Raw genomic sequence first — 24,677 nt, 5'->3', positions numbered from 1 at the left:
GATATGCAGAACAAAAGGGGACAAGGACCTAAACTTTCCTAATTTTTACCTGTCAGGACAGGTGCTGAGTGTGAGCACCAAAATAAAATATTTAGGTCATTTTATTACGGATCAAATGTCCGATGATGACGACATGCACAGACAGTGTCGAATGTTATATGCCCAGGCCAATATGTTGGCAAGAAAATTCTCAATGTGTACAGTCAATGTTAAGAAAAATCTATTCAGAGCATATTGTACTCCTCTGTATACTGCCCCCTTGTGGGCCATGTTTAAAAAGGCAAGCTTACAAAAACTTAAAGTTGCATATAATGACTCCCTGAGAATAAAAAAACCTTGATGGACTAGTGCAAGTGAGTTATTTTGTAATGCAGGAGTAAATACTTTTCAGGCTCTGAAACTTAATGTATAAATGTATCTGCCGATTGAAGGATTCTCAGAATTCCATCATTATGCTGTTGACTGATCCCAGTCATAGTTCTGTGTGATACCAGTCATCCTTGTGTACACTGGTACAGTTGTCTTTTATAATATTGGTGATGTTTTGTCTGTCTGTATATGTTTTTACCCTGTGTTTTTATTTTGCTCGTTTTTTATGTCTTCTACTGGACTCCTGAATCTGGCAATAAAGATGATGATGATGAAGATGATGATGATGAGTACAGTTCCTGCACAGGCACAAGCACTCGGGCACACAACGATGACAGCCTCGATTATGGAGAAATCCCTGAGTTGTATGGCTGTAACAGACTAAAATTACTCAAAATAAGCCACAAAGTTAGTGAAGAATCTGTCATGTTCTCGGTGTTCTCCGATGTATGGACACGTTTTTTATTATTTTTCTCCTCGAGTCCGCCTGTATTGTAAACTAAGGACGCTTCATAATTACGCAGAGCTATGCATGTGTTGTACTACGACCATATAAGGGAACCATGCTCAGGGTTTCAGCCTTTGTGACATCATGAAGGACAGCAAACCCTCCCGCAGGTGGGTGACACTTCCACAGCGAGGTGTCTGTCTGCCTTCTCACCGTAAATGATTGGCCATGGAGCGAGAAAGCCTAAACCACCCAAGCCCTTCCAGAGAGGGCTGTGGTCAGACACAGCTAACTTGCATTTTAAGCTACAGACACAGAAAAAGCCTGTTCACAGCCGGAGTTTATAGGCATGCCCAAATACAGGATTTATAACAAGAAACTTCACAGACATGTTTTGAGGAGCTCTGACACAAACTGGCTGAAAAGGAGGATAATTTGTGACCTTTAACAAAGGCCTGCTTTTGCCACTAAAGTCTCTGAAAGTATAATAGGAAGTAGAGCCTTCAATTATCAGTACAATCTTTTGGAATCACCTACCAGTCAGGGTACAGGAGCAGACACCTGCTCAAGTTTTAATAGTAGGCTTAAAACTTTCACTATTTGATAAAGGCTGGCTCAGGCTTCAACCAGCTCCTAGTTATGTTGCTATAGGCTCGGACTGCAGGGAGCATGGCACACCAAGCTGTCTCTCCCCCACTGTTATAGTAATGCATGTAACTTGACAGACCATGTTTTCCCAAAGGTTTTTAGGTTCTTCTGGATCATTGCTTAGATGGCCTGCTGCTGTGGACTACTAGACTCCAACAACTATTAATACAAGTCTTCATTTTATTATCATAGAACTATACATTTTAATGTTGAGCTGCTCAACTCCAAATGCTACAATAACATTATCAGACCCCACCCCCCATATTATTATGATATCTTCTTCTGCTATTAGAACTTGGCTTCAAGTGTTACAATTATCATCATCACTCAATTATCATGACTCTGCCGATCCTGCTCATACCATAAATAAATTAAGTTCGGCAAAGGGGAGAGGTTGGATTCAGAGCTACGGTTGTTGCGAAAAGGATTATAGCCTCCATATATGGGACGTGCAAAATAACCCGCTAGGCTGTCAGCCGCCCCAAATGTGTTGTGATAACTTTTAAAATTTAGTTCATACTGGGTTTACAAGGGACCCAATAGTGAGTATTTAATCAAAAAGACAAACAAGTTTCCATGGAAACACAGAGACATTTTAATTAGCTTTCCAAGAAACGTCTTACAAAGAGTTTGAGGTTATTAATGGAAGAAAAGTTTAATATTTTCCAGGAGTGATGTCATCGAGGCTTGACATCCTGATGGAAGACATCAGTGGGGTTTGATATCATCATGAAAGCAGATGGATTGTTATGGCGTCATGGCACAAACAAAAGATTTCTTCTTGTTACACTTTGCATCGTTGACGTAATCGCGTCCTGTAGACACAAGTTGAAACAAACAAAAAAATCACATCAGGGCCTGTTCATCAAGTCCGTTCTTATTTTCAATAGTTATCATGAGAAAACAAAATGCTTGAAGCAAAGTAAGGTTGCCTTAAACTCAATAACAAAATGTCATTTTTCTGACCTGAATACCAAAGTAGGTTTTCTATAGAGTTCAAAAGATGCGACAGAGAAGGCACTAATAAAAAATGTTTACACCATGTAACTAATCATTCTTGACCTGCAAATAAAGCAGGACATACAAACGTTATTACATCATCCTTTTTTCTTTCAGTTATGGATTACGGTGATGTGGTCCATAGACATGCCTCTACCACTACGCTAAAGCCCTTGAATGCTGTTTATCATTCTGCACTTAGATTTATTACCGCTGATAGTTATAAGACTCACTACTGTACTTTGCTTGATAAAGCTGGTTGGCCCTCTCTTACTGAAAGACGCAATAACCACTGGCATCTATTCATCTATAAAGCAGTTACCGGAAAGCTACCATCATATATCACCACCTTATTGCATCTGAACCCTGCTCCATTTTTAACTTGCACATGTGAGACTGGTTCTCCAGGTTCCTCATACCAGGACTGACCTTGGGAAAACTGCTTTTAGCGTTAGTGCAGCAAACTATAGGAATATTTTACAACTTTACCTGAAATTGAGCACTTTTATCCCTTTTGGACACTTCAGGAATAGACTTTTTAACCACCCAATGCCTGTAACTGTTTGATTTGATTTTAATTCTAGACTAATTATAGTATTAATTTCAAGCTTTTTTTTAAATAAATCATTTTATTAAATATATTGCTCTTACTAACATACTAAAATAAAAAATAAAAAATAAAAATGGTTTGGCTTCATACAGCTAGAACGTTTAGATACTTAATTTGTACCTCTGAAGTTCATCTCCATACATCCTTCCCCCCAGTGGTCGTTAGGCTCTCCTTTTCCCCAGCCATTGAACTCAAACTGAGAACCATCACTCCACAGCCACACGTTGTTCTGAAAGAGGTTTTAACAGGTTAGAATATGAAATGACAATTGGATAATGTAGTGACTTTTTGTATGAATTCGGACCCAGGTGAGGGCCAGATGAAACCTACGTCCGATCCCAATAAAGCCGCAACATAATGAAGTTCTAAATCTAGCAGTTTTCTTCATGTTCTAATTGTAGTCCTTAAAGTTTGCAAAGTATTCTTCAGAGACCGGACCTGGAGACCAACTTTCTTTACACCCTGAGGGTTCCTTCCTGTGTGCTCTGTTCAGTGTATTTTTACCCTGAGGCACAGTTTCAGTTTATTAAGATACATATGATTATGCATGACTACTTAACATAACTGTTGATTAAAAGAGAATATATTAGATATATATATATTTTAGATAAAACACTTACCTTTGGAGAATCATAGCCTCCGACCCAGACTTCTTTATGGGTGTGGGTCGCTTTGTGAATCAGGTCTCTGAGGAAGGTGTACTCGCCTGACGATTGGATTGAAGCCAGGTTTCCGTCAATGAGAGTACAGTGACGCTGTCAAAGACGAAAAGGTGCAAAGACTGTTAAGAGTTCCTTAAAATCACTACGTTTACTCCCATGAATGTACCAACTTCAAAGTCAGAATTCTCACTAGAGATATTCAGCCCCAAGCAAAAGAATCCAATGTTATTGATATGTTTCTTTAATTAATAGGTAGACTTATTGAATAAAGCTATTTCAAGTTAGCTATTTCAAATCTCTACATTTTAAATGTACTCCATTCTCTACCTTATTAAGTGTTAATTAAAAACTACTTAAATCTGATCAGGTTGAATACCTCTTTAGTTCTCCTGCTGCTCTCTGGTTTTGGTTTCACTTTTTTAGAAGCCTTCATGTCATAATTTTTATACAGTCTATGGTCTACACACTTGCTTTTTTTGTAGTGTCTAACATAACTTTGACTGGTTGCTACATGAACAAACTATTTTTGCAATTGATTGAATTTTAGGTGCAATTCAACTAAAGGCAGGGTTGGTAATTTTTGAAAGCTAGCATGATTTTGAAAGTAGCATTCCCTCTGTGCTCCATCTACACCCACCCCCTCTGTGCTCCATCTACACCCACCCCCTCCCCTCTCTGCTCCCTCAAAACACAAACCTCTCACTTACATGCATGAACGCCGTCACTCCAGAAGCGGACCTCAGCTCATCCCTTGCATTTTGTCAAAACTACGTCGTCTCATTCAGCGCTAAGTAAACACTAGACTTTATCATAAAGACTGACTATTTCACTAATCACAACTGCAAACTCACAGTATAAACTCCTAAAGTCATCGCTGACTCGCTCTGAGTGTGGGCTAGAGCATGCATGGGGTAGAGAGCGAGCAGGGAGACAGGGAGGCGTGTGATTGGTTCATCAGATTGGTACCTCGTAGCAGACATTGGTTGAAGTTTTTACAGACTTACAAACTGATACAGATGATGGATTTTCTTTGTTCCTTTTTCAGAGAACATGAGTTATTAATTTCTGTCAGGACCTAAAGACAATTTACACCAAAGTCTTAAAAAGTGGATCTGGAGGAAATGACCAAACCTGACTTTAAAGATTCATAAAATGAAGGTTTCTCTGACTGCATGATTCATATTGGTGCAACTTTTTTTAGAACATCTTTCATGAAGCTGAAACTGTACTACCTCTGCATCTGACCACTCCTTTTCATCGAGCTGGAACAGGAAACAGCGGGTGTCAAAATGTGTGTCCAACCAGATGGGCAGGGTCCATCACAATCACCTACAAAACAATTGTAGATTAAAACAACAGTAATAAAGCAGCCACAAATAAAAGTTATTTTCATTATTGATTTATATGATAATGAACATATCTTCCTGGAGGTGAACAAAGCTCTCTAATACAGTAATCAATTCATCAGACAGAAAAGAGTGAAACGCTCCTCATGTTGATTAGAAGCACGTAAAGGTGATTCTGAGGAGTTGAACAAATGCCGCTCCTCCTCTCTCTGTTTCAGAGCCAAACTCAAAAAAAACAAATGGATAACAAAACACACAACTGTGTTTATTTTGTTATCCAGAAAATTAATTACATGACCTTGTGCAACTATCAGTTTATTAAGGACATATATCGCGTTAGCTAAACAATATCGATATATGAGTTTTGGTCCATATTTAATGTTTTTTTTATTTTTATACTTTATTAATCCCTGAGGGATTTTCTTGTTTATACTGTTATTGAGAGACATGCTCCTCACATTTACACACATGCACAAACAGGACCTGTCAACATGCATTAGTGGAGAGATGTCAGAGTGGGGCTGCTACACAGGGAGCGCACCAGGGCGGGTTGGGGTTCAGTGCTTTGCTCAAGGGCACCTCAGCAGTACTCAGAATGTGCCCTGGCACCTCTCCAGCTGCCAGAACAACTTCTGTGTTTGTGGTCCGCACCGGGACTTGAGCCGCTGACCCTCCGGTTCCCAACCCAAGTCCCAACAAACTGAACTACTGCTGCCCCCATCTTGTCCAGCCCAAGTGCCTATCAACCCCCGAGAGTCCAGATAAAGATGAGCAAGGGAACCAAATACACCGAACTTAATGAGGAATAGTTACCTTCTTTATCTGCACGTTTCCCCTGTGGAATAAACAAAGTGTAAGAAATCCACAGTGATATGATGAGTGAGACTACAATGGCGGAATTTACTACAAAAACAATTCTCATTTCATATATTATTGTTAGCTCGCTCACTTGCTGTATATTGTAACTAACACGGCTAACTCCTTTAATTGTTAAAAGTTTGGTTTATTTATCCGAGTGACCACATGATACAGTGTAGGATTCCTTTTTTTACGTACACGGCCACAGCCTTGAATCAATATTTAACCATTCCTTAATACAATATAAAAACAACAGTCTTTTTTTTATCCCTTGGTTTTAGCATGTGATGGGGCAAATAACAGGGTGGTAACTGTTATCATACACTTACTCCTCACTTCAACTTCTAATGATAAGAATTCGTTAGAAAATTGAATTGAACCAACCAGTCAGAACCAGTAGGAACAAACATCCCTGTTGTCAATCATTGGCTGATCAGCAGATAATGTTGCATGAATGGATGACAGTAACCAGTTTTTATGTTGTGTCGTACCTATTTAATGCTGGCATCTAATACACCTAACTACTGATTCAGAGAAGAGGTTTATTGGGCAGGGGAAGTCACCTGTTGGATAAACTCTGATCTGTTTTAGTGGCATTCATTTGTAAAGGGACCATGTACAATATTAAACATAAATGTTGCCATTTAATGCATTGTAGCAAAGTTAGCTTAGAGCTAGTTTACATCGGCAGTAAAACTTGTGGGACTCTTACTCTGAAAGAAGTCATGAAAAAGACACCAGTTTTGGCAATCGGTCAAATACACCCGTTCACACACTGATGGTAGTGGTCGCTATGTAACTAATCCCATTCATACACCGCAACCATACACCGGGTTAAGTGTCTTGCCCAAGGAGGCGACGACTCTACCAACTGAGCCACATCCCCCGGAGGTTTCTGATGTCTAACTGTTTTCAAGTTTTCAATAAATGGCTTTGTTCTCAGTTAGGGCTTTCACACTAACAGAATTCTGTTATCAGGAGATCTGTGTTTTTTCACTCGGACTTCACCCAGAGTTTATCCTGCCAGACTTTCAGTATTTTTTCACAGCAAGTCCGAGTGAGCTGATGTGAGAACGCAGCAGGATATTCTCCGGAGAATTCACCTCCAACCAGTAGGAGGGGGAGTGACGTTTTCTATACTGTTACATGGTGCATAGAGCACTACGATCTCTGTGCACGTAATAAAACGGCTGCATTATGTTTTCTGTTCTCCAGTATGTTGTTCTCTGCTCATTTGTTGATATTGTCATTCCGTTAGACTACAAGTGGCATAGATATAAAGGGAAATATTCTCATTATAGTGTTGTGTAGCGGGCTCTGTTGCTTCATCCGCTACTTCCACGTTGTATTGTTACGTCAAGTCTTACCTCAGGAGATCCCCCCGTCTCCTGAGGTAAGAGAGACAGGGGTCTCTATCTCTGACAGGGATAGTCTCCTGCTGTGAGGAGCATATGTGAACAGCCAGGTCAGGAGAATATCCGGAGCAGTCCTCCCGAAATTATCTAGATATTTTCCAGAGTGCATATGTGAAAACGGCTTTAGAAACACACAAACAAAAAAGATAACCCAGAATGACTCAAATTCCCACCAGGCATTACTAATTTACTGCTTCCACCTACATAGGACAGTGTTTTGAAAAGCCTCTACAAATAAAAATGTATTTTGCTGCTGATGTTGACAGAATATTCTGCCCTGTTATGATAACATCTGATGTCGTTGTGCAGAACTTGGCATGCATTTATGCGCATCAAGTGGGTGTGCATAGCTTTTAAAAGAAAAGTATAAACACATGTCAAATGTCCCGGTCATCATCTCTAGCAGACAGTCAGCAAACATTCACTTTCCTCCTTGTCAAACACAAACTGTTCCAACAGTAACTATACGGACTTAATCCACACTAGGGATGCATGAAATTAATTTTATTCAGTGGGTGCTGATAACTGATAATTTCCTGCTCCTGATGGCCGACATGATTACAGATATATCTTAACATTATTGCATGTTCAAAAGATATAAAGTCAAATATGTAACGTAATATCCAGTGCATAAGATGCAATTATGAGATTTTTCCATTAAAAAAACTTGGCTGCGTCTTAAATACCGGTGCGACCAATACACCCCTATAAAATGCTGACAAATGCACCGTAATTACGACAAGTGCAGCCGCCACCATCACACGATGCACCCAACCTGATGAAATTGAAAATTCACCCCTTGTCTTTGTGTATTGCAAGCTGTTTGTAACATGGCAATGCGGAGCAGGCTGGCAGCGCCACTATTGAACTTATTTTTTTCCGTCATGAGGTCACTATGGTGCATTTAAAGAAAAGGTGGTCGCTATGGAAATCGTCACAGTTTAAACCTTTTCTATTTCTAAGAGACTTCCAAAACAGACAGCGTCTTAATTACTAGTTTTCCAGGTTTTACGGTATATAGGCCTACACCAATCAGACTTTTAATTGAACAGTTTAGAGCAACAGACTACAGCAGGTTGTAGCGTTAGCAGGCCATTGCGTAGCCACCAGCTGATCCCTGCAGGATGTAGACGAGGTGAGAGTGTTTCAAACGCTGCTTCTCCGTTCAAAGTAACCATACACAATGCAATTATAAATTCTTTATGACTCATTTCTGTGTGAAAGTCTGCGAAAATTATACAAAAATCTATTTTAAAACACTGAAATGTCTTCCTATTTGTACATTTCTGCACTACTTTAATGCCGCCTCCTTTTCACTGAGACTTAACACCAAACACCAGGAATGTGTATAAATAATAAAACACTTTTGTTGCACACAATAAGAGAAATAGTTGTAGTGTAAGTAGTAGAGCCTGAATCTCTACTCTATCTCCATCCAAGGAGGCATGTAACAGCAAACTTCTCTCTTTGTTTACCTACAGAGAGCCTGTATCAGACGCTGCTCAAGGGGGTCGTTTGTATTCCGTACAAGATTTTAGATGACGATCGTGTATGGATAAAAAAAGGACACTGTGCAAACACAGTCAGTAAACAAAGTTAGGCAGCCCACCCAGGTCTAATCTGTGTCCAAAATGATTCACACAGCTGTTCTTCACAGAGAGAGAGGAGTTCATATATTTCTTCTTTTTTGGCCATCTGACATAACTAACAAGACAAACAGGTAAAAAATAACAACAACAAATACCAAAACCCAACAATGTACTGAAGTTTCAACTCCTTTCCTCTTAATCACCTGGGGGGAAGCATGTTTCACATTCCTGAGCCTAAAGTAGTTAAGGGTATGAAACACCTGATCCAGTCGTACCTGAAATCTGAACACTCCTGCTCTGCCACTGCATATCGTCACTACAGCTAAAGGTAATGTTCCATGTAATGTCTTCTAAGTCTATTCTTAATTTACCTGTACTTATGTTCATTTAAGGGCAATTCAAACGCACATGATTTTGGGAATTTGTTTTCTTTTCCGTCAAACTTTTAGCACATTAAATGTAAAATGTATTTATACCCAGACTGGGGGGCTGGAGCCACCTCAGATTTTTCCAAATCTGACAGGGTTTTTCTCATATCTAAGTATTTAAAACTATTCTTTTGATATAATATGTAGTTAAAAAATATATATTTCAAATACGGAAGATATCAGAAAAAAAAGCTGCGAAAAATCAGCAAGTAGGATAGGAGTCATCGGAGGATCCCTCAGACTTTCAGACTGATCCACAAATAATGCCTTTGGATTAGAAACGTTTCAAAATGCAGAAAATGCCCCTGTGTACACCTGCTCTTATTTTCTAACATGAGTTATTACGAGTCCCGTCTTTCCACAGATGATGGCATCAAGGTTTCACGTGGTTTTCTTCCTGAGTTTGATCAGCGGACTGCTCATTTCAGAGACTGTAAGTTTAACTCTACAAGACTCTCTTTTTCCTTTCTTTTTTTTCTAGTAGGTAAAACAGAATTTAAATTTCCGTTTCATTGAGTAGGACATTAGGTGGCTGGGAGTATCCCTAGTAAAATACTGAGAGAATATTAAACTAACACAGAGGCTAAGTCATCAGTTTGTTGGGTAACCCATGAAGTGTACACACAAGAAATTAGACCTTGAATAAGTTTCAACTCAAACATTTTTGTTAATAAAGATTGAGAAAGGTTTTGATTCAATATTTTTTGTCATTTTGGAGACTTATCTATGAAACGCATTTGTAGCATTTTTTCCATCACATTCTTGACATCCATATGTTTGCAAAAAGATTCCTTTTGTCTATATGTTTTTGTCTCCTACTTTAACTTATTTCTTAGTTCCTCCTGTCCTATATTAAGTGAGTCTTTGATTCTCTTTTTTTTCTTCCACATTAGCATGCCTGCATCAAGACTGGTGGTTACCTGGTCCCCATCCACAGCCCTGACAGAAATGGATTCCTCAACAAGCTGACTGAAAGAGTGTCCGGCCAAACACGCTTACATACTAATTACATAATCATATTGGTGGTCATGATGCAGTAAAGGTGAGGAACACACACAGGATGAACAGTTAGAAATACAATGACCAGGGCGCTGGTAGTGCACGAGCAACATACAGACATAGTCCTCCAAGCGGGCAGCCTGGGTTTGATTCCGACATGTGGCTCCTTCCACACTCTCTCTCCAATTTCTTACTCTATATTGTACTATTACTAAAATAAAGGCATAAAAAGACCAAACATTAAAGAGTTTTTCTGAATTCATTAACCCACAAAGCCAAAGATCCTAACATTACTCCTTCATTAATATTTAATTTTTAAGCATATTGACACAACTAGTACGCCTACCCATCATGCCAGTTATATTCAGTTCAAGAATTAAGAAAAATACAATACATTTAATGAGAGATACAAGCTAATGGTTAGCATCACAAACAGAGGAGTCAGAGAGAGCAAGACCATCAGAGGAAACCATCTACTTATAAAACACACCAAACACAAACTCCTTACCTTTAAAGTTGCTCCTTTCTTGTCATGAAGTCCTCAAAGTCCGTTGTTGTCATCCATAGATCAGAGTGTGAAGAAGTAGTGTTGAAATGCTGTATCCACCTGTAGCCAAAGACTGTTTCCTTGTCCCGCCGCCATTTTTACTAAAGTTTTTAACTGAAATTCCCGCCACCTGAGGGACAAAAAATGACTTAAGTATAAATAAATAAATAAATGAATAAATAAATAAATAAATGTTGGGAGAAATGCATACAATAATGTATAAATAAATGAATAATTAAATAAATGCATCCATAAATATATAAATAAATATATAAATGAATATATATATATAAATAAATGCAACAATTCATATAAAAATTAATATATAAATAAATATATTCATATATTTATTGTGTCCATGTTGTACAAGGAAAAGTAAATATGTAAATTAAGTGGGCCGTCCTAACATTACTGAAGGAGGATTGGTCAATTTTGAAAAACAGACAGAAGCAAATTTACATAAATACTTTTCCTCTTAACCTGGACACAGAAATAAATAGATGTGTAAATGTAAAAATACGGAAATAAATTAATAACTTAATTAATGTGGAAATGTTGATACATATATAACTGTAGAAATCCGTTAATAAATGAATAAATACATGTAAAAATATATAAATAGCCTTTTTCATTAACAAAGTGTATTTATTATTTATTCATTGATGTTTTGTTTTCAGCATTTATTTAATTATTTATTTATTTCTACATTATTGTATGCATTTCTCCCAATCCCAAACCAACACGGACATTTCCCTGGTTTCATCGTGATCCTTGTCCCAGTGAACTGTGGTCCGAAATATTAAACTTAATACATTTGGTCCAAATAACAGCATTCAAGTTGGTGGAGGTCAAGTTTTTTTATACAGCCGTTAGTTACCATGTCTACCAGTCGTTAGTTACCATGGCTACCAGTCGTTAGTTACCATGGCTACCAGTCGTTAGTTACCATGGCTACCAGCCGTTAGTTACCATGTCTACCAGCCGTTAGTTACCATGGCTACCAGTCGTTAGTTACCATGGCTACCAGCCGTTAGTTACCATGGCTACCAGCCGTTAGTTACCATGTCTACCAGCCGTTAGTTACCATGGCTACCAGCCGTTAGTTACTATGTCTACCAGCCGTTAGTTACCATGTCTACCAGCCGTTAGTTACCATGTCTACCAGCCGTTAGTTACCATGGCTACCAGCCGTTAGTTACCATGTCTACCAGCCGTTAGTTACTATGTCTACCAGCCGTTAGTTACCATGGCTACCAGCCGTTAGTTACCATGTCTACCAGCCGTTAGTTACTATGTCTACCAGCCGTTAGTTACCATGGCTACCAGCCGTTAGTTACCATGTCTACCAGCCGTTAGTTACTATGTCTACCAGCCGTTAGTTACCATGGCTACCAGCCGTTTGCGCATCCATGTAGCTGGCCGTCAACTGCCAGCTAGCTTAATTCAATAAATGTTAGCCGCACTCCTACTGACCAGATAACTTCACCCGAGACTATAATCTACTGATAAATGTAGCCTGTCCGCTTAATGTGGCGATAAAATAGCATAAATTCAGACGGACCATTTGGTGGTGACAATCGGCCGAATGCCTACGTGGTTCTTGCGATTCGCCTTAGTTTAGTTTTTTTTGTGACAGTGTCACAATGAATACACATGTTAAATATGTATATAATGACAGACTTAACAAGGAGGCAAAATCTGTTGTAACTCCGACAACCACAAACACATTGGGCTGAAAGTCGCAATTTAACACGGTCACTAATTAAACCCAAACACCGGTCCAAACTTTTAGCTGGCTTTGTAAAGAAAACTACAGCCAAGGTTCTAGTCTGCTAGTATATCACTGCTCAATCAAAACAACCATATTATAAAGATACAAGTGTTCCAGTGAATTCCTGAGGATAACATTTTATTGAAGCTTCTAATTTTCACATTCATATAGTTTTGTTATATTTTACAATCATTTTAACTGAAATACTTCTAATGATTTTAATTTCATTCATCTATCCATCTATTCCAGCAGCAACCGCCGATGTTGAAAAATGAAGTCATTGCTGAAGTGTAAAATCCTTCAGTTCTTCGAGTGTCCACTTGAGGCTGTCCGCAGAAGCACAGGAAGTCACATACACACAACATTTTGAAAAATACTTTTTTTTTTTTTTTTACAGCAGTAATTAACATGTTTACAGCCTGGTTAATAAAGCAGCATAGGTCTGATTAGCTCGTGTGTTGATCGTCTCAAACTGTACAACTACACCGGGCGAGGTTTAACGGTTTGTCAAGAGGCTTAAAACCCGCCTCAGCTCCAGCTCTCTATTCTTGTGATGATTTTGAACATTTTGTAAACACAGTAAGTAGAGTTGTTGTTTTTTCATCTCACCCAGTCAAAAGCCTAATGAGGCCTTCAGGTAACATTTATTCATCAAAGGATTTCATTTATCTGCAAAACGATATTCAAACTCTTCTTAAAGAAAGAAAGACGTGACAGAGGATGAGGCAGTAGTCATGTATTGTTTTACTCTGTTTACATACAGGTCGACACAAACAGGGAAATTAAAACAAAGATTAAACTAAAACAAAAACACAGAAACAAATCTCATACACGACAAACACGCTTTAAATCAAATAAACAGCTGCAACTTATTTTAATCATAACATTGCATACAATTATTAGCTTGATACACCCCGGCTGTCCCTTAGGTTGGCACATTGAGACACAAACAGCAACAGCAAATAATAAAAAAATAAAGATTAAATAATGAAAAGCTGATGTGAGAGGTCCTGCTTTGAGTCGGTGTCGCTCTGAAGAAACATTCTCACCATCAAGTCAAAGTCGCTCATAGCTCAGCTGATTCTGACTGGAAACATTTACTCTTTCATTATGGATGGAAGACGTCTGGTGAGTTTTCTCACAGTCGACAAATCCCTTAAAGAAATACAGCAACAGTGATGGCTTAATAGTTTTTGTACGTCATTTTCCTCTGCCAATAGAGCGCCATTTTAGACGAAAAACAATTAAAAACACATCAGGGTGAAAGCATACACATCATACATTGTAGTTTATGTTCCCTACAATATCCTGCTGCCACAAATAATCACAGGACCACCAATTTAAAAAAAAAGGGTAGTCAAAGGTTTGGGTAGTTTAACTACATTTCCCAAGATGCAATTAACCTTACAATGTGATCTGTTTGTCAGATATGAGAGCAGTTATCAGGTCAACAGGTGTTGCAGTGATGGAAGCGGGCAAGAGAAGTGGTTCAGATAGAAGTGATTGTACCCGACCTAAAAAGCCTCTGCATGTTTCTAATAAGCTCCACGAGCAGAAACGTGCTCAAACTAGGATCAATATTGGAGATGCTTTTGAAAAATGGAGAGAGGTTAGAACACAGAAAGGTTTACAGACCCATGCAGAGCTGGATAAACACTGAAGCTTCAGAGTCCACCACATGGTGACCTGAGTGAGCATGGACTCTAGAGAGGAGGGGGGGGGGGGACAGCTCTCTATGATGTTTAGAATTTAGACTGCAGTACTCATTTTAAACACTAGAGGTCAGAGTTACATACTGCTCCTTTAAGTGGTAAGAAAAAAACTACTACAGGAGGCAAATACAACTATTTCAAAGCACTTTTAATTTCTATGTAATTCTCTGATTTTGACGAGATAAAAAGAAAGCAAAGGAAAATGTGAGGCTTTTCTGATGTCGTACACCATCTTAAATTTCTGCTTCGTCTTTTCTACATCACGTCCTGAGACGCCCCCCCTCACCCCCCCGTCCTCTCCTGTCTGACGGGTAAAAACTTCACGCTGTGAGGGACGTGTGTGAATAAACAACTCAGGAAGATTTCAGGGTCAGACTGTGTGACAATTTCTAGAAAAGGAGAGCAGCATGTGTGAAAACAGCGTCATAGTGACAGAAAAAAACAGGCCAATGAAAAAAAGAGAAAGAATATCCAAGAACGCAGACACACACACATAGAAACACCAAATGATTCCTAAATCGTCAAAGATCAGCTGAAATCTATAGTAAAATGACAAAAACAGAAAGTAGAACATAAAGAGGCGTTGTCTTCTCGGGTTTGAGATTATCATCAGTGTACATAACAGTACTATGGCATGGAGCGAGGGAGGAGACGACTTGTTGTCTTAACTTCAGGGCAGCTAAAGGTAACATGTCAGATCATCCTTATTCCAGTGGACTCTAGTCCTGCACTGACACAGGACTCACTGTGGCAGGAAGTACTGAAGACGGTTTTTATCGTCCTTAAAGGGATTTTCAGACATTATTTTAAACCTGTTTTACAAATTAGAAGCTCTTTAATGACTCAAAGGTACAAAAACATTTGAATTTGCTGCGGAAGATGAAAGAAAAGGGCGAGTGTGTCGACTCAGAGTGCTCGTTATCGTTAATGTGAGAAACACACTGTTATTCTTCTGACTCCCAGTTTCCACATTCTCTGTGCACGCCGCAGTTAGTCGGCGCCACAGTTTTGCTCTGTCGGACGGCGAGCGCCCTGCCCCACTGGATCTGTTTCTGGAACGTGAGTGTAGCATTGATCAGCTGTACACACATCACAGGAGAAGTAGTGCAAACAACATGTTGCTTTGTCTTTCTGAAGATGATTTGTTTGTTCGGTGCCTGTTTTGACGTAATGTCAAAATAAAGTTTTGAAAAATACGATCAGGAGTCTGTATATTGTGTTTTATTGTGAAACTGAGCAGACGCTCTGTGCAGTTCCTTATCTGACTTCCTGTCCGGGTTGTCATATTCTGTCCAGTTTGACGCACGCTTGCAGCGAGCTCCGTTTAAAATAGACACTCAGAATGTTTGAAATGGAGCAGAGTGTAGTGGCGCCGCTGGCCCGCTCTGGAGACGGACCGCTCATCGACTACAGTGGCAGCGAACGGAGGCGTAGTGCTGGCGCTGACAGACCGCGGCGAGCACAGATCATGTGGAAATTGAAGGTCAGGGTCTGAAGACATTACAGAAAAGGTCACGATAGAAATAGAGCTTCTTTTTGTCATTGTCGATCTTTTTTTTTTTTTTTTTTTTTACAAGTGAGTCCTTCATCGCTCTCTTTAAAGCCACCAGACTCCATTTACAAAAACACAAATTTAACCCCTCAGAACACGAGAGTCTGTGTTTGTTCTTGTGGTTTTATCGATGACTTCTTCTGTGGTATTGAGTGAGTTTGTCGTCTTCAACGGCGAGTCGTTCGTTTTACTCAATGCTTAAAGAAACAGAATTTGATCAATGGAGTCTGGCTGCTCTGAAGAGAAACATTAAAGGCTGCTTCCTCCTTAAAAAAGTCAGTTTCTGTTTGGATCTGAAATCATCTTTTTGTGTCTATAAGTCATTTAACCCCCTGATGAGTAAATCTGGATGTTTAAAAAATATCTGAATGTCCTCGTACATGAAAGACGATGCTGTGAAAGATTTTCTAAAACGCTGGAATAAACTCAAATGAAGTGTTACCCTGTTCTAACCCCTGCAGGACGGTCTCTCACAGAAACAACCTCTGGCTCCTCCCTCTCTGGCTCCTCCCTCTCTCCCTCTCTCTCTCGCCCTCACACGTCTCTGCCTTGTTCTAGTTTTTTTCACAACAGCAGAATCGGTCAGCTTCTAGAAAACATTCACACCAACAGGATGATAAACATACTCATTCATACACTTTGTTTGTTGTTGTTTAAAATATGTTGTCTCAGTGAAGAGGCAGACGTGTCTCCACCTGCTGCTCTCTCCTCTGACTCAGAAGGACAGCGGGGTCTCTGCTGCACATCAGGAGCTAAAGATTGTTTCATGGACAAGACTAAGTTCATAGATTCCTCCCCCTCCTCCTCCTCCTCCTCCTCCTCTTTATCCTCCCTGGCTGGGTTTTGGCGCCTCACTGCGAGGATGTGAGAGGCGGCGGTCAGACGGCGGTGCAGCATCTGTTCAGGAAGAGCTGCTCGATCACCGAGGAGTCGGCCAGAGTGGAGGTGTCGCCCAGGTCTCGCTCGTCACAGGCGATTTTACGGAGCAACCTTCGCATGATCTTACCTGCAGAGAGGCAAGGGTCAGATGTAACAGCAGTGTTTGTATATATGGAACATGGGGGGGGCGTCACAGATCACAAAACATCGCCCCAAACAGACAGTGGACATGTGTCTGTGACTTTAAGATCATCAAGTGTAAGGCCGGCATTAAGCAACTTTTACCAGATCGGGTCTTGGGGAGTCCCGGAGCTTCCTGGATGAAGTCTGGTGTTGCAATGGCGCCGATCTTCTCCCGTACTGAGAACACAGAAGACAAGTCACATCAGAATCTGACCTCCATGAGGGGTCACTGAAACACTTTGTATTGATAGATGTGACGCAGAAAATAGATCTTTAGAGCACGATCTGTTCAGAAAACTATGATCGTTTGTTTGTTTACATGCAGCAGGTTGTGATCGAGGGTCGGATGTGTAAAGAAAAGCTCTCAGGAGGAAGATGTTTCCTCACCTTGTTTCTTGAGTTCTGCCTCCAGCGTGCGGTTGTACTTCACTCCGTCTGTGAGCGTCACAAAGCAGTACAGACTCTCTCCTTTCACGGGATGAGGTCGTCCCACCACGGCGGCTTCGGCCACGGCCTCGTGCTCCCCCAGAGCCGACTCCACCTCCGCCGTGCTCAACAGGTGACCTGCAGGGGGAAACGGGCGGGAGATAACCAATCAGACCTGAATCACAGGAGGCGGGACTAACTCTTCATTTACATCAGCTCTACGTCTCACCTGAAACATTCAACATGTCGTCTATCCTCCCTGTTATCCAATAGTAGCCGTCCTTGTCTCTACGGCAACCTGCAAAGAACATAAAACAAAAACAAAGTTTAAAGGTAAATAAAAGAATCATTTCTCTCCCAGAGGTCAGCAGCGTTTCATCAAACTGGGTCTCACCGTCTCCTGTGACGTAGTATCCCGGGAACTTCTTGAAGTAGACGGTTTCAAACCTCTGATGGTTACCGTACACCGTCCTCATCACGCCGGGCCACGGCTGCTTGAACACCTGAGGGGGGGGGGAGAGAACGGCAAATTAAGATTAATCGTAATGAGGAAGAGAAAAAGGTTGAGGAGGAAGAGGAGGAGGAGGAAGAGGAGAAAGAGGAGAAAGAGGAGGAAGAGGAGGAAGAGGAGGAGGAAGAGGAGAAAGAGGAGGAAGAGGAGGAAGAGGAGGAAGAGGAGAAAGAGGAGGAAGAGGAAGAGGAGGAGAAAGAGGAGGAAGAGGAGGAGGAGGAAGAGGAAGAGGAGGAGGAGGAGAAAGAGGAGGAAGAGGAGGAAGAGGAGAAAGAGGAGGAAGAGGAGGAGGAGGAGAAAGAGGAGGAAGAGGAGGAGGAGGAGGAAGAGGAGAAAGAGGAGGAAGAGGAGGAGGAGGAGAAAGAGGAGGAAGAGGAGGAGGAGGAGGAAGAGGAGAAAGAGGAGAAAGAGGAGGAGGAGGAGGAGGAAGAGGAGAAAGAGGAGGAAGAGGAGGAGGAAGAGGAGAAAGAGGAGGAAGAGGAGGAGGAGGAGAAAGAGGAGGAAGAGGAGGAGGAGGAGGAAGAGGAGAAAGAGGAGGAAGAGGAGGAGGAGGAGGAAGAGGAGAAAGAGGAGGAAGAGGAGGAGGAGGAGAAAGAGGAGGAAGAGGAGGAGGAGGAGGAAGAGGAGAAAGAGGAGGAAGAGGAGGAAGAGGAGGAAGAGGAGAAAGAGGAGGAAGAGGAGGAGGAGGAGGAAGAGGAGAAAGAGGAGGAAGAGGAAGAGGAGGAGGAGGAGAAAGAGGAGGAAGAGGAAGAGGAGGAAGAGGAGAAAGAGGAGGAAGAGGAGGAGGAAGAGGAGGAGGAGGAGGAGGAAGAGGAAAAAGAGGAGGAAGAGGAGGAAGAGGAGGAGGAGGAGGAGGAAGAGGAGAAAGAGGAGAAAGAGGAGGAAGAGGAGAAAGAGGAGGAAGAGGAGGAAGAGGAGGAAGAGGAGGAGGAGGAGGAGGAAGAGGAGAAAGAGGAGGAAGAGGAGGAGGAGGAGGAAGAGGAGGAGGAGGAGGAGGAGGAAGAGGAAAAAGAGGAGGAAGAGGAGGAAGAGGAGGAGGAGGAGGAGGAAGAGGAGGAGGAGGACAAGTAAGAACAGAAGAAGGATGAGACTTAGAAAAAAAACGAGACCAAGAACCAGAAGACCAAGAAGGAGACACAGAAGAATTAGATGAAGTAGAAGAAGACTAACCAGGTATCCTTCGCTCGGCCCCTCCAGCTCCTCTCCCGACTCATTCAAGATGGCGGGTACCACTCCAAAGAACGGGAACGTCTGGAGGACAGAAAAGAACACAAGGACGATCGTCTCCACTTCTAAAACTGTCTTATCTCTGACTGCTTTTAAAAAACATTTCCCGGCTTTTTTCATTTTGTGTTACGATCTTTGTTTTGATCAGTTAAATGTTTGAGCTCCAAAACTTCACCCATGTTATCACTTAAAATAACTCCTAAAATAAATGTGGAGGGGGGTCTTTATTCACTCACAGCAGATCCTGGTTTCATGGGCGTGGCTGCAGGTAGAGGAGTCAACACGTGTCCTCCCTGAAAGGACACAAAAAACATCCAGTTAGAAAAACATTTATACTCCACCAGGTGTAGGTACACTCTCCGTCCACCAGGGGGCAGCACAGCCCACACAGTCTGCAGTCACTGCTCCTAAAAAGTCAGCTGATGGAGAACAAAGAGGACCAGAAGGGAGTCTTCTCTTCTATTGGATGAAATCGTCTCCAGGTTTCTGTTCCTCTTCCTTCACAGCTCAGGTTCATTTTCTTATTAATACATACATATTTTAACTTAATCTTGACCTCTGTAGGGCTTTCTTTAAATCTTTGCCAACCTTCACTCTCAGGAGCCGCTCGGCTGCAGGAACATACATCAAATCAAAATCAAATATCTTAATCTATTGTTTGTGGCCACCTCCTCCCACATACACATCCATAGGGCCTCATTGTACCAGGTCGCCCTGAAATCCTGGCTGCACTAGTTTCCTGTTAGGGGCTGGTGACAGCAGAGGGTCAAGTGAAAAGTCAAATAACTTGCTTTTATGTTGAGATAACAGTCTAAAGAAGATACAAATGACATATTTTAATGTTTGGTGTCCTTACTTAAAAAATGACAGACTTTGATATACATACCTTTTGAATTTTTGTTTCAATTTCCGCCTAAACTACATGTGTGTTTAAGTGTGAAAAATTCAAAAATTGAAAATGGTATTGATAAAAACTTTGCTTAATTGTAACTAATAACTATCTGTGAACATCCTTTCCAAATGTGGTGAAATTCTGATTCTGATTCCCAGAGGTACATGTGATAAGGCTAGAGCTGTCCCTTTTGGAGAAGCCCTAATTTGACCTATTTTCGTTTTTTGGTAAGATGCATAAAACATCCAAAAAAAAGTTATTTTGCAGTAAAATATTTTTATACAACCATCTGTTTCATAAACTAGACATGTTCAAGTTATGAAAAAAGGGGGTATCTCGAAAACTAAAGCCTTTTTTGGGGAGTTTGTTCCTCTACTATGTAGCTTCCTCATGCTGGGCGACCCCGAGGAAGCGACAGGCGACATGCTATGTTCGCTCACAGTAAAGTGACAGTAAAGTAAATTGTCGGCGTGCCAGGTGTGATTTATTTATCGTCCGTCTGTCAACGATCACTCACGGTTTCCGTCTGCCAGAAGGTGTCGACGATCGGACACCTCTTCTCTCCCACCACCGTGTAATACCACTGCCAGGCCTCGGGGTTGATCGGCTCTCCCACCGTCCCCAAAACCTTCAGAGACTCTCTTTTGTACCTGCAGAGAGAGCGAGACGAGCGGTCAGGACTTTCGTCTGTGTTTTTTTTATTTTTACTTTTAACATTAAACAACATTAAAGGTGCACTGTGTAGATTTGGTGGTGAAATTTGAAAGTTGGAGAAGTGAAACAATTCTATGCTATATTTTCTGAACTCAATACACAAACTGTCCTCAGAGGAAAATTGGGTCCCTGGAACTCTGTTTGGAGTTAGAAAAGCTACCAGGACAGTTACGGTTTCACTGTTGCCGGCCCCCCAGCCTAACACATCGCGTATCATTTTATCTTCAAACAGTTACAGGGACCAGATTTTCCTCTGAGGACAGTTTGTGTATAGAGTTAGAGTCAAGCTGAGGATTGATTTTAAAATACTTCTGACTGTGTTTAAAGCATTAAATGGACTTGCCCCCCCGCCTACCTCTCAGAACCCCTGTCCCCATATCAGCCGCTGAGAGATCTTAGGTCATCAGCACAAAACCTTCTGTCAGTGCCTAGCCAGGACCAAAACTGTGGAACTCTTTATCCCCAGACATCCGTCTCTCTAACATAATTGGTGTTTTTAAAACTCACCTTAAGACATATTTTTACTCAATTGCCTTTAATGCACCATCAAGCACAAAAACCCCAGAGCTCTGTTATGTGTTACACTGGAATTAACTGTCACTTGTTCTTTTCTTTTTTTATTGTTGTTCTTCTTGTCTGTTACTTTCTAATGCTTTGTTTCTGCAATGTTCAGCACTTTGGATCAACTATGTTTAAAGTGCCATATAAATAAAGTTGAGTTGAGAGTTATTGACATATTCCACAGAATCTGTACACTTCTCTAACTTTCACATTTCTATACCAAATCTACATAGTGCACCTTTAACAGAAATAAAGTCTTGACATATATTAAACATATGACATGAAATACAAACAACAGACGTGTCACAGATACTTTGAGCCTGTTGGTTGGATGAGGATTACATTTTTCTACATTTGTTGTGTATGATGCTTATGTCCCTGTTTTGTTAACCCTTTAACTTGCATTGTAATCACGCGGTTGAGCTTTTTTCCGCCACCATATTGTTGTATTTAAAACCTATCTTTGGCTGTTTATCCTCATTCACCTCATTGAATAGTGTATGTTACCCGGATGATGTCCAATAGGTGGCGCTGCTGTAAATAAATATCATTATCTGAAAACTGTGGAAAACACCGCGAGTGACTCTGCGCTGCACAGCTCCTCAGAAATCTCACAGAACAAGAGCAAAGGTCCGGGTAAAAAGAAAAGAAAATCTTTTCACATGTCATTTGTAGACCCTCTAACAATCATATTTTAGTTGAAGGATGTTATGTTAACCATTTTCCCCAGCCTTTGGCAAACTGATCTTCCTTCATTTTCTACTTGTAGGTTATATTTTCCATCACGAGGATATCGTCTATGATTGACAGCCACTGTCTGTGTTTTAAAACCTGAATTATCATGATCGTCAGCCACATCTCTCACGGCATGAGCTGATGCGTTCTATTTCTGTGATTAATCGGGTGACATCACTGAACCATGAACAGAATCGTCACCGGACGTCGACTCACTTCTGCACCGGCTCGCTGCCGTACTTCATCAGCAGCCTGATGGCGGTCGGAGCCGTGTAGAACTTGGTCACGCTGTATTTGTCCACTATCTCCCACATGCGGCTCACGTCTGGGTAAGTAGGCAGGCCCTCGAACTGAAACACAAACAAACAAACAAACAACAAACAGACAGTAAATACAAAACACTAAAGAGTGGAGAAAGAGAGATTTTAACGCCATTTCAGGCTTCAATCTTTTTTTTGTTTTGATGTCAGATGGAAAATTGACGAGGCTGAAAATGAGGAAAACTGTCACCAAAATAGGAATTTTATTCATCTAGTGATCGACCTGCCCCAAAAAAATGACATTACTTTTCTTAGAAAACGTTATTTATCCCGGAGGCCAAATTCAGAAACAGGATGTAGATTGATCCATGCACTCACCAGGACGCTGGTGGCGCCGTTAGCCAGCGGTCCGTACGTGATGTACGAGTGTCCGGTGATCCAGCCGATGTCCGCCGTGCACCAGTAGACGTCGTCAGGCTGGTGGTCGAACACCAGTTTGAAGGTGGAGGCGGTGTAGAGCATGTAGCCGCTGACTGTGTGGAGGACGCCCTGCAGGAAGACAAAAGACGAGAAGGTCAACAGGTAGATATGTTAACTTCCTGTTCACTAACCGGGAACTTGTGGCGTTGCAGCAGCAGAACATATCGCACAGGAGAAAATAAATGTACTGTGACAGTCGGACTCAGGTGTTTAAACGCAATTAAAACAATAACAAAAGATGACCTTGAGGCTGGTGGGGAATCATGGGAGTGATCCTCTCTACTAGTGTTTTTTCTACAATGGATAATTTTAATCCTGGTTTCTCAAATAAAAACTTTATTGCATCAACCTGATCCAGAAACAGACTTTTTAGGATCGCAAAATCTGCATTTCCTGGGCTTTAAACACAGTGTATACCTCTGGCCACAAGGGGGCGCCAAATCCCCAAACAAAGTCAAAGACTTGTTTGTGATTTCTGCAAAGACTCAGCAGTGCTTCTACTCCTTTCTCCAACGTGTTAGCATGCACTACAGGACTCTTTTTTTTTTCAGACTCTACCTTTGGTTTGCCGGTGGAGCCGCTGGTGTAGAGGATGAAGAGCGGGTCTTCAGACTCGCACCACTCGGGTTCACACTCGTCCGACGCTCCTCTGACGAGATCGTGCCAACACAAGTCCACCTCGGGGTTCCACGGCACCTGTGATGAAAAAAACACAGGAACGAGACACAAGACGTGCAGACGAACTGCGTGAGCATCGACTGCAGGGAGGAGGGGGCAGGGGGAGACCACTCTGTAATGTTTAGAATTTAGGCTGCAGTACCTATTTTTCAACACTAGGTGTCAGAGTTACATATTGTATGACTGCATGTCCACTTTAATGCCCGGACACACCAAGGAGATCGTCGGACATTTGAAACATTTTACAGCAAGAGAAAATAAAGGAATGCTAAACACAGAACGCTGGATTACAACAGGGGACATGTATGTGGAGTAACACACAGGTCAACATCTAACGAGGGGCTCGACTGAAGAGGAGAGACGTCAGAGGTAGAAAGTGTGCAAGAGGTGTTTTTACTGAAGATTCACAAAGAGTTAAAAAGTGTTAAACCAAATTCCACACTTTACATTTTATTTCCAGAGAATTCAGACGGTTCGACAAACGTTTGAGGACACAAGAGGAGACTTCCCCGTCTTTGTTCTGTGGTCGATGATGGCCTTAAACTTACTCATTAAAATACTTTCTTGAAAATTAAAGAAGCAGTATGTCCTCCTTCTAACTTTAGATTCTGCTCCTGAATGCTCTGGATTTGTTTGGACCAGAGAAGGTAGGCGCTTTTAAGGCGACCCCCACACGGCCGTTTTGGACGCCCCTCGGTTTGCCAGATATGAGAGCAGTTATCAGGTCAACAGGTGTTGCAGCGATGGAAGCGGGCAAGAGAAGTGGTTCAGATAGAAGTGATTGTACCCGACCTAAAAAGCCTCTGCATGTTTCTAATAAGCTCCACGAGCAGAAACGTGCTCAAACTAGGATCAATATTGGAGATGCTTTTGAAAAATGGAGAGAGGTTAGAACACAGAAAGGTTTACAGACCCATGCAGAGCTGGATAAACACTGAAGCTTCAGAGTCCACCACATGGTGACCTGTGTGAACATGGACTCTAGAGAGGAGGGGGGGGGGAGACAGCTCTCTATGATGTTATGAATTCAGACTGCAGTACCCATTTTACACACTAGAGGTCAGAGTTACATACTGCTCCTTTTTATCTGAAAGCTGAAAACGTTATAAAACAAGTTTAAATGTTGTTTTATTCCTCTAAATGTTTAATAATGTCCGACAGCAGATATCAGGGAGAAG

At 41.3% G+C, this 24,677-nt stretch overlaps 1 protein-coding gene, 1 long non-coding RNA gene and 1 pseudogene across 4 annotated transcripts in view; 1 reads left to right on the top strand and 2 right to left on the bottom strand.

Annotated features, from left to right (window-relative positions):
• Positions 1–2,036: 2,036 nt before the first annotated feature.
• LOC132989587 (galactose-specific lectin nattectin-like) lies at positions 2,037–9,253 on the bottom strand (annotated as a pseudogene).
• A 457-nt stretch (positions 9,254–9,710) lies between these two features.
• Positions 9,711–13,057, top strand: LOC132990201 (uncharacterized). The gene is made up of 3 exons (XR_009675972.1): positions 9,711–9,805; positions 10,266–10,414; positions 12,942–13,057. It is a non-coding gene; the product is annotated as an uncharacterized LOC132990201 (long non-coding RNA).
• A 3,761-nt stretch (positions 13,058–16,818) lies between these two features.
• LOC132990183 (acetyl-coenzyme A synthetase, cytoplasmic-like) overlaps positions 16,819–24,677 on the bottom strand; it is a 26,844-nt gene continuing 18,985 nt past the window's right edge. For all 3 annotated transcript variants that reach the window (XM_061058305.1, XM_061058306.1, XM_061058307.1), the window contains 11 exons: positions 23,380–23,517; positions 22,720–22,890; positions 22,298–22,431; positions 20,589–20,721; positions 19,416–19,472; positions 19,123–19,203; positions 17,836–17,944; positions 17,671–17,739; positions 17,403–17,579; positions 17,118–17,192; positions 16,819–16,959 (listed from right to left, as the gene is read on the bottom strand). In XM_061058305.1, the coding sequence (XP_060914288.1) occupies positions 16,832–16,959; positions 17,118–17,192; positions 17,403–17,579; positions 17,671–17,739; positions 17,836–17,944; positions 19,123–19,203; positions 19,416–19,472; positions 20,589–20,721; positions 22,298–22,431; positions 22,720–22,890; positions 23,380–23,517 (1,272 nt within the window). In that variant the 3' untranslated portion in view covers positions 16,819–16,831. The remainder of the gene's footprint in view (positions 16,960–17,117; positions 17,193–17,402; positions 17,580–17,670; positions 17,740–17,835; positions 17,945–19,122; positions 19,204–19,415; positions 19,473–20,588; positions 20,722–22,297; positions 22,432–22,719; positions 22,891–23,379; positions 23,518–24,677) is intronic.

Source organism: Labrus mixtus, chromosome 15 (assembly GCF_963584025.1).
Source record: "Labrus mixtus chromosome 15, fLabMix1.1, whole genome shotgun sequence".
Lineage (NCBI taxonomy): Eukaryota > Metazoa > Chordata > Actinopteri > Labriformes > Labridae > Labrus > Labrus mixtus.
The sequence above is the reverse complement of the archived record's forward strand: the minus strand, read 5'-3'. Positions and strand labels throughout refer to the sequence as shown.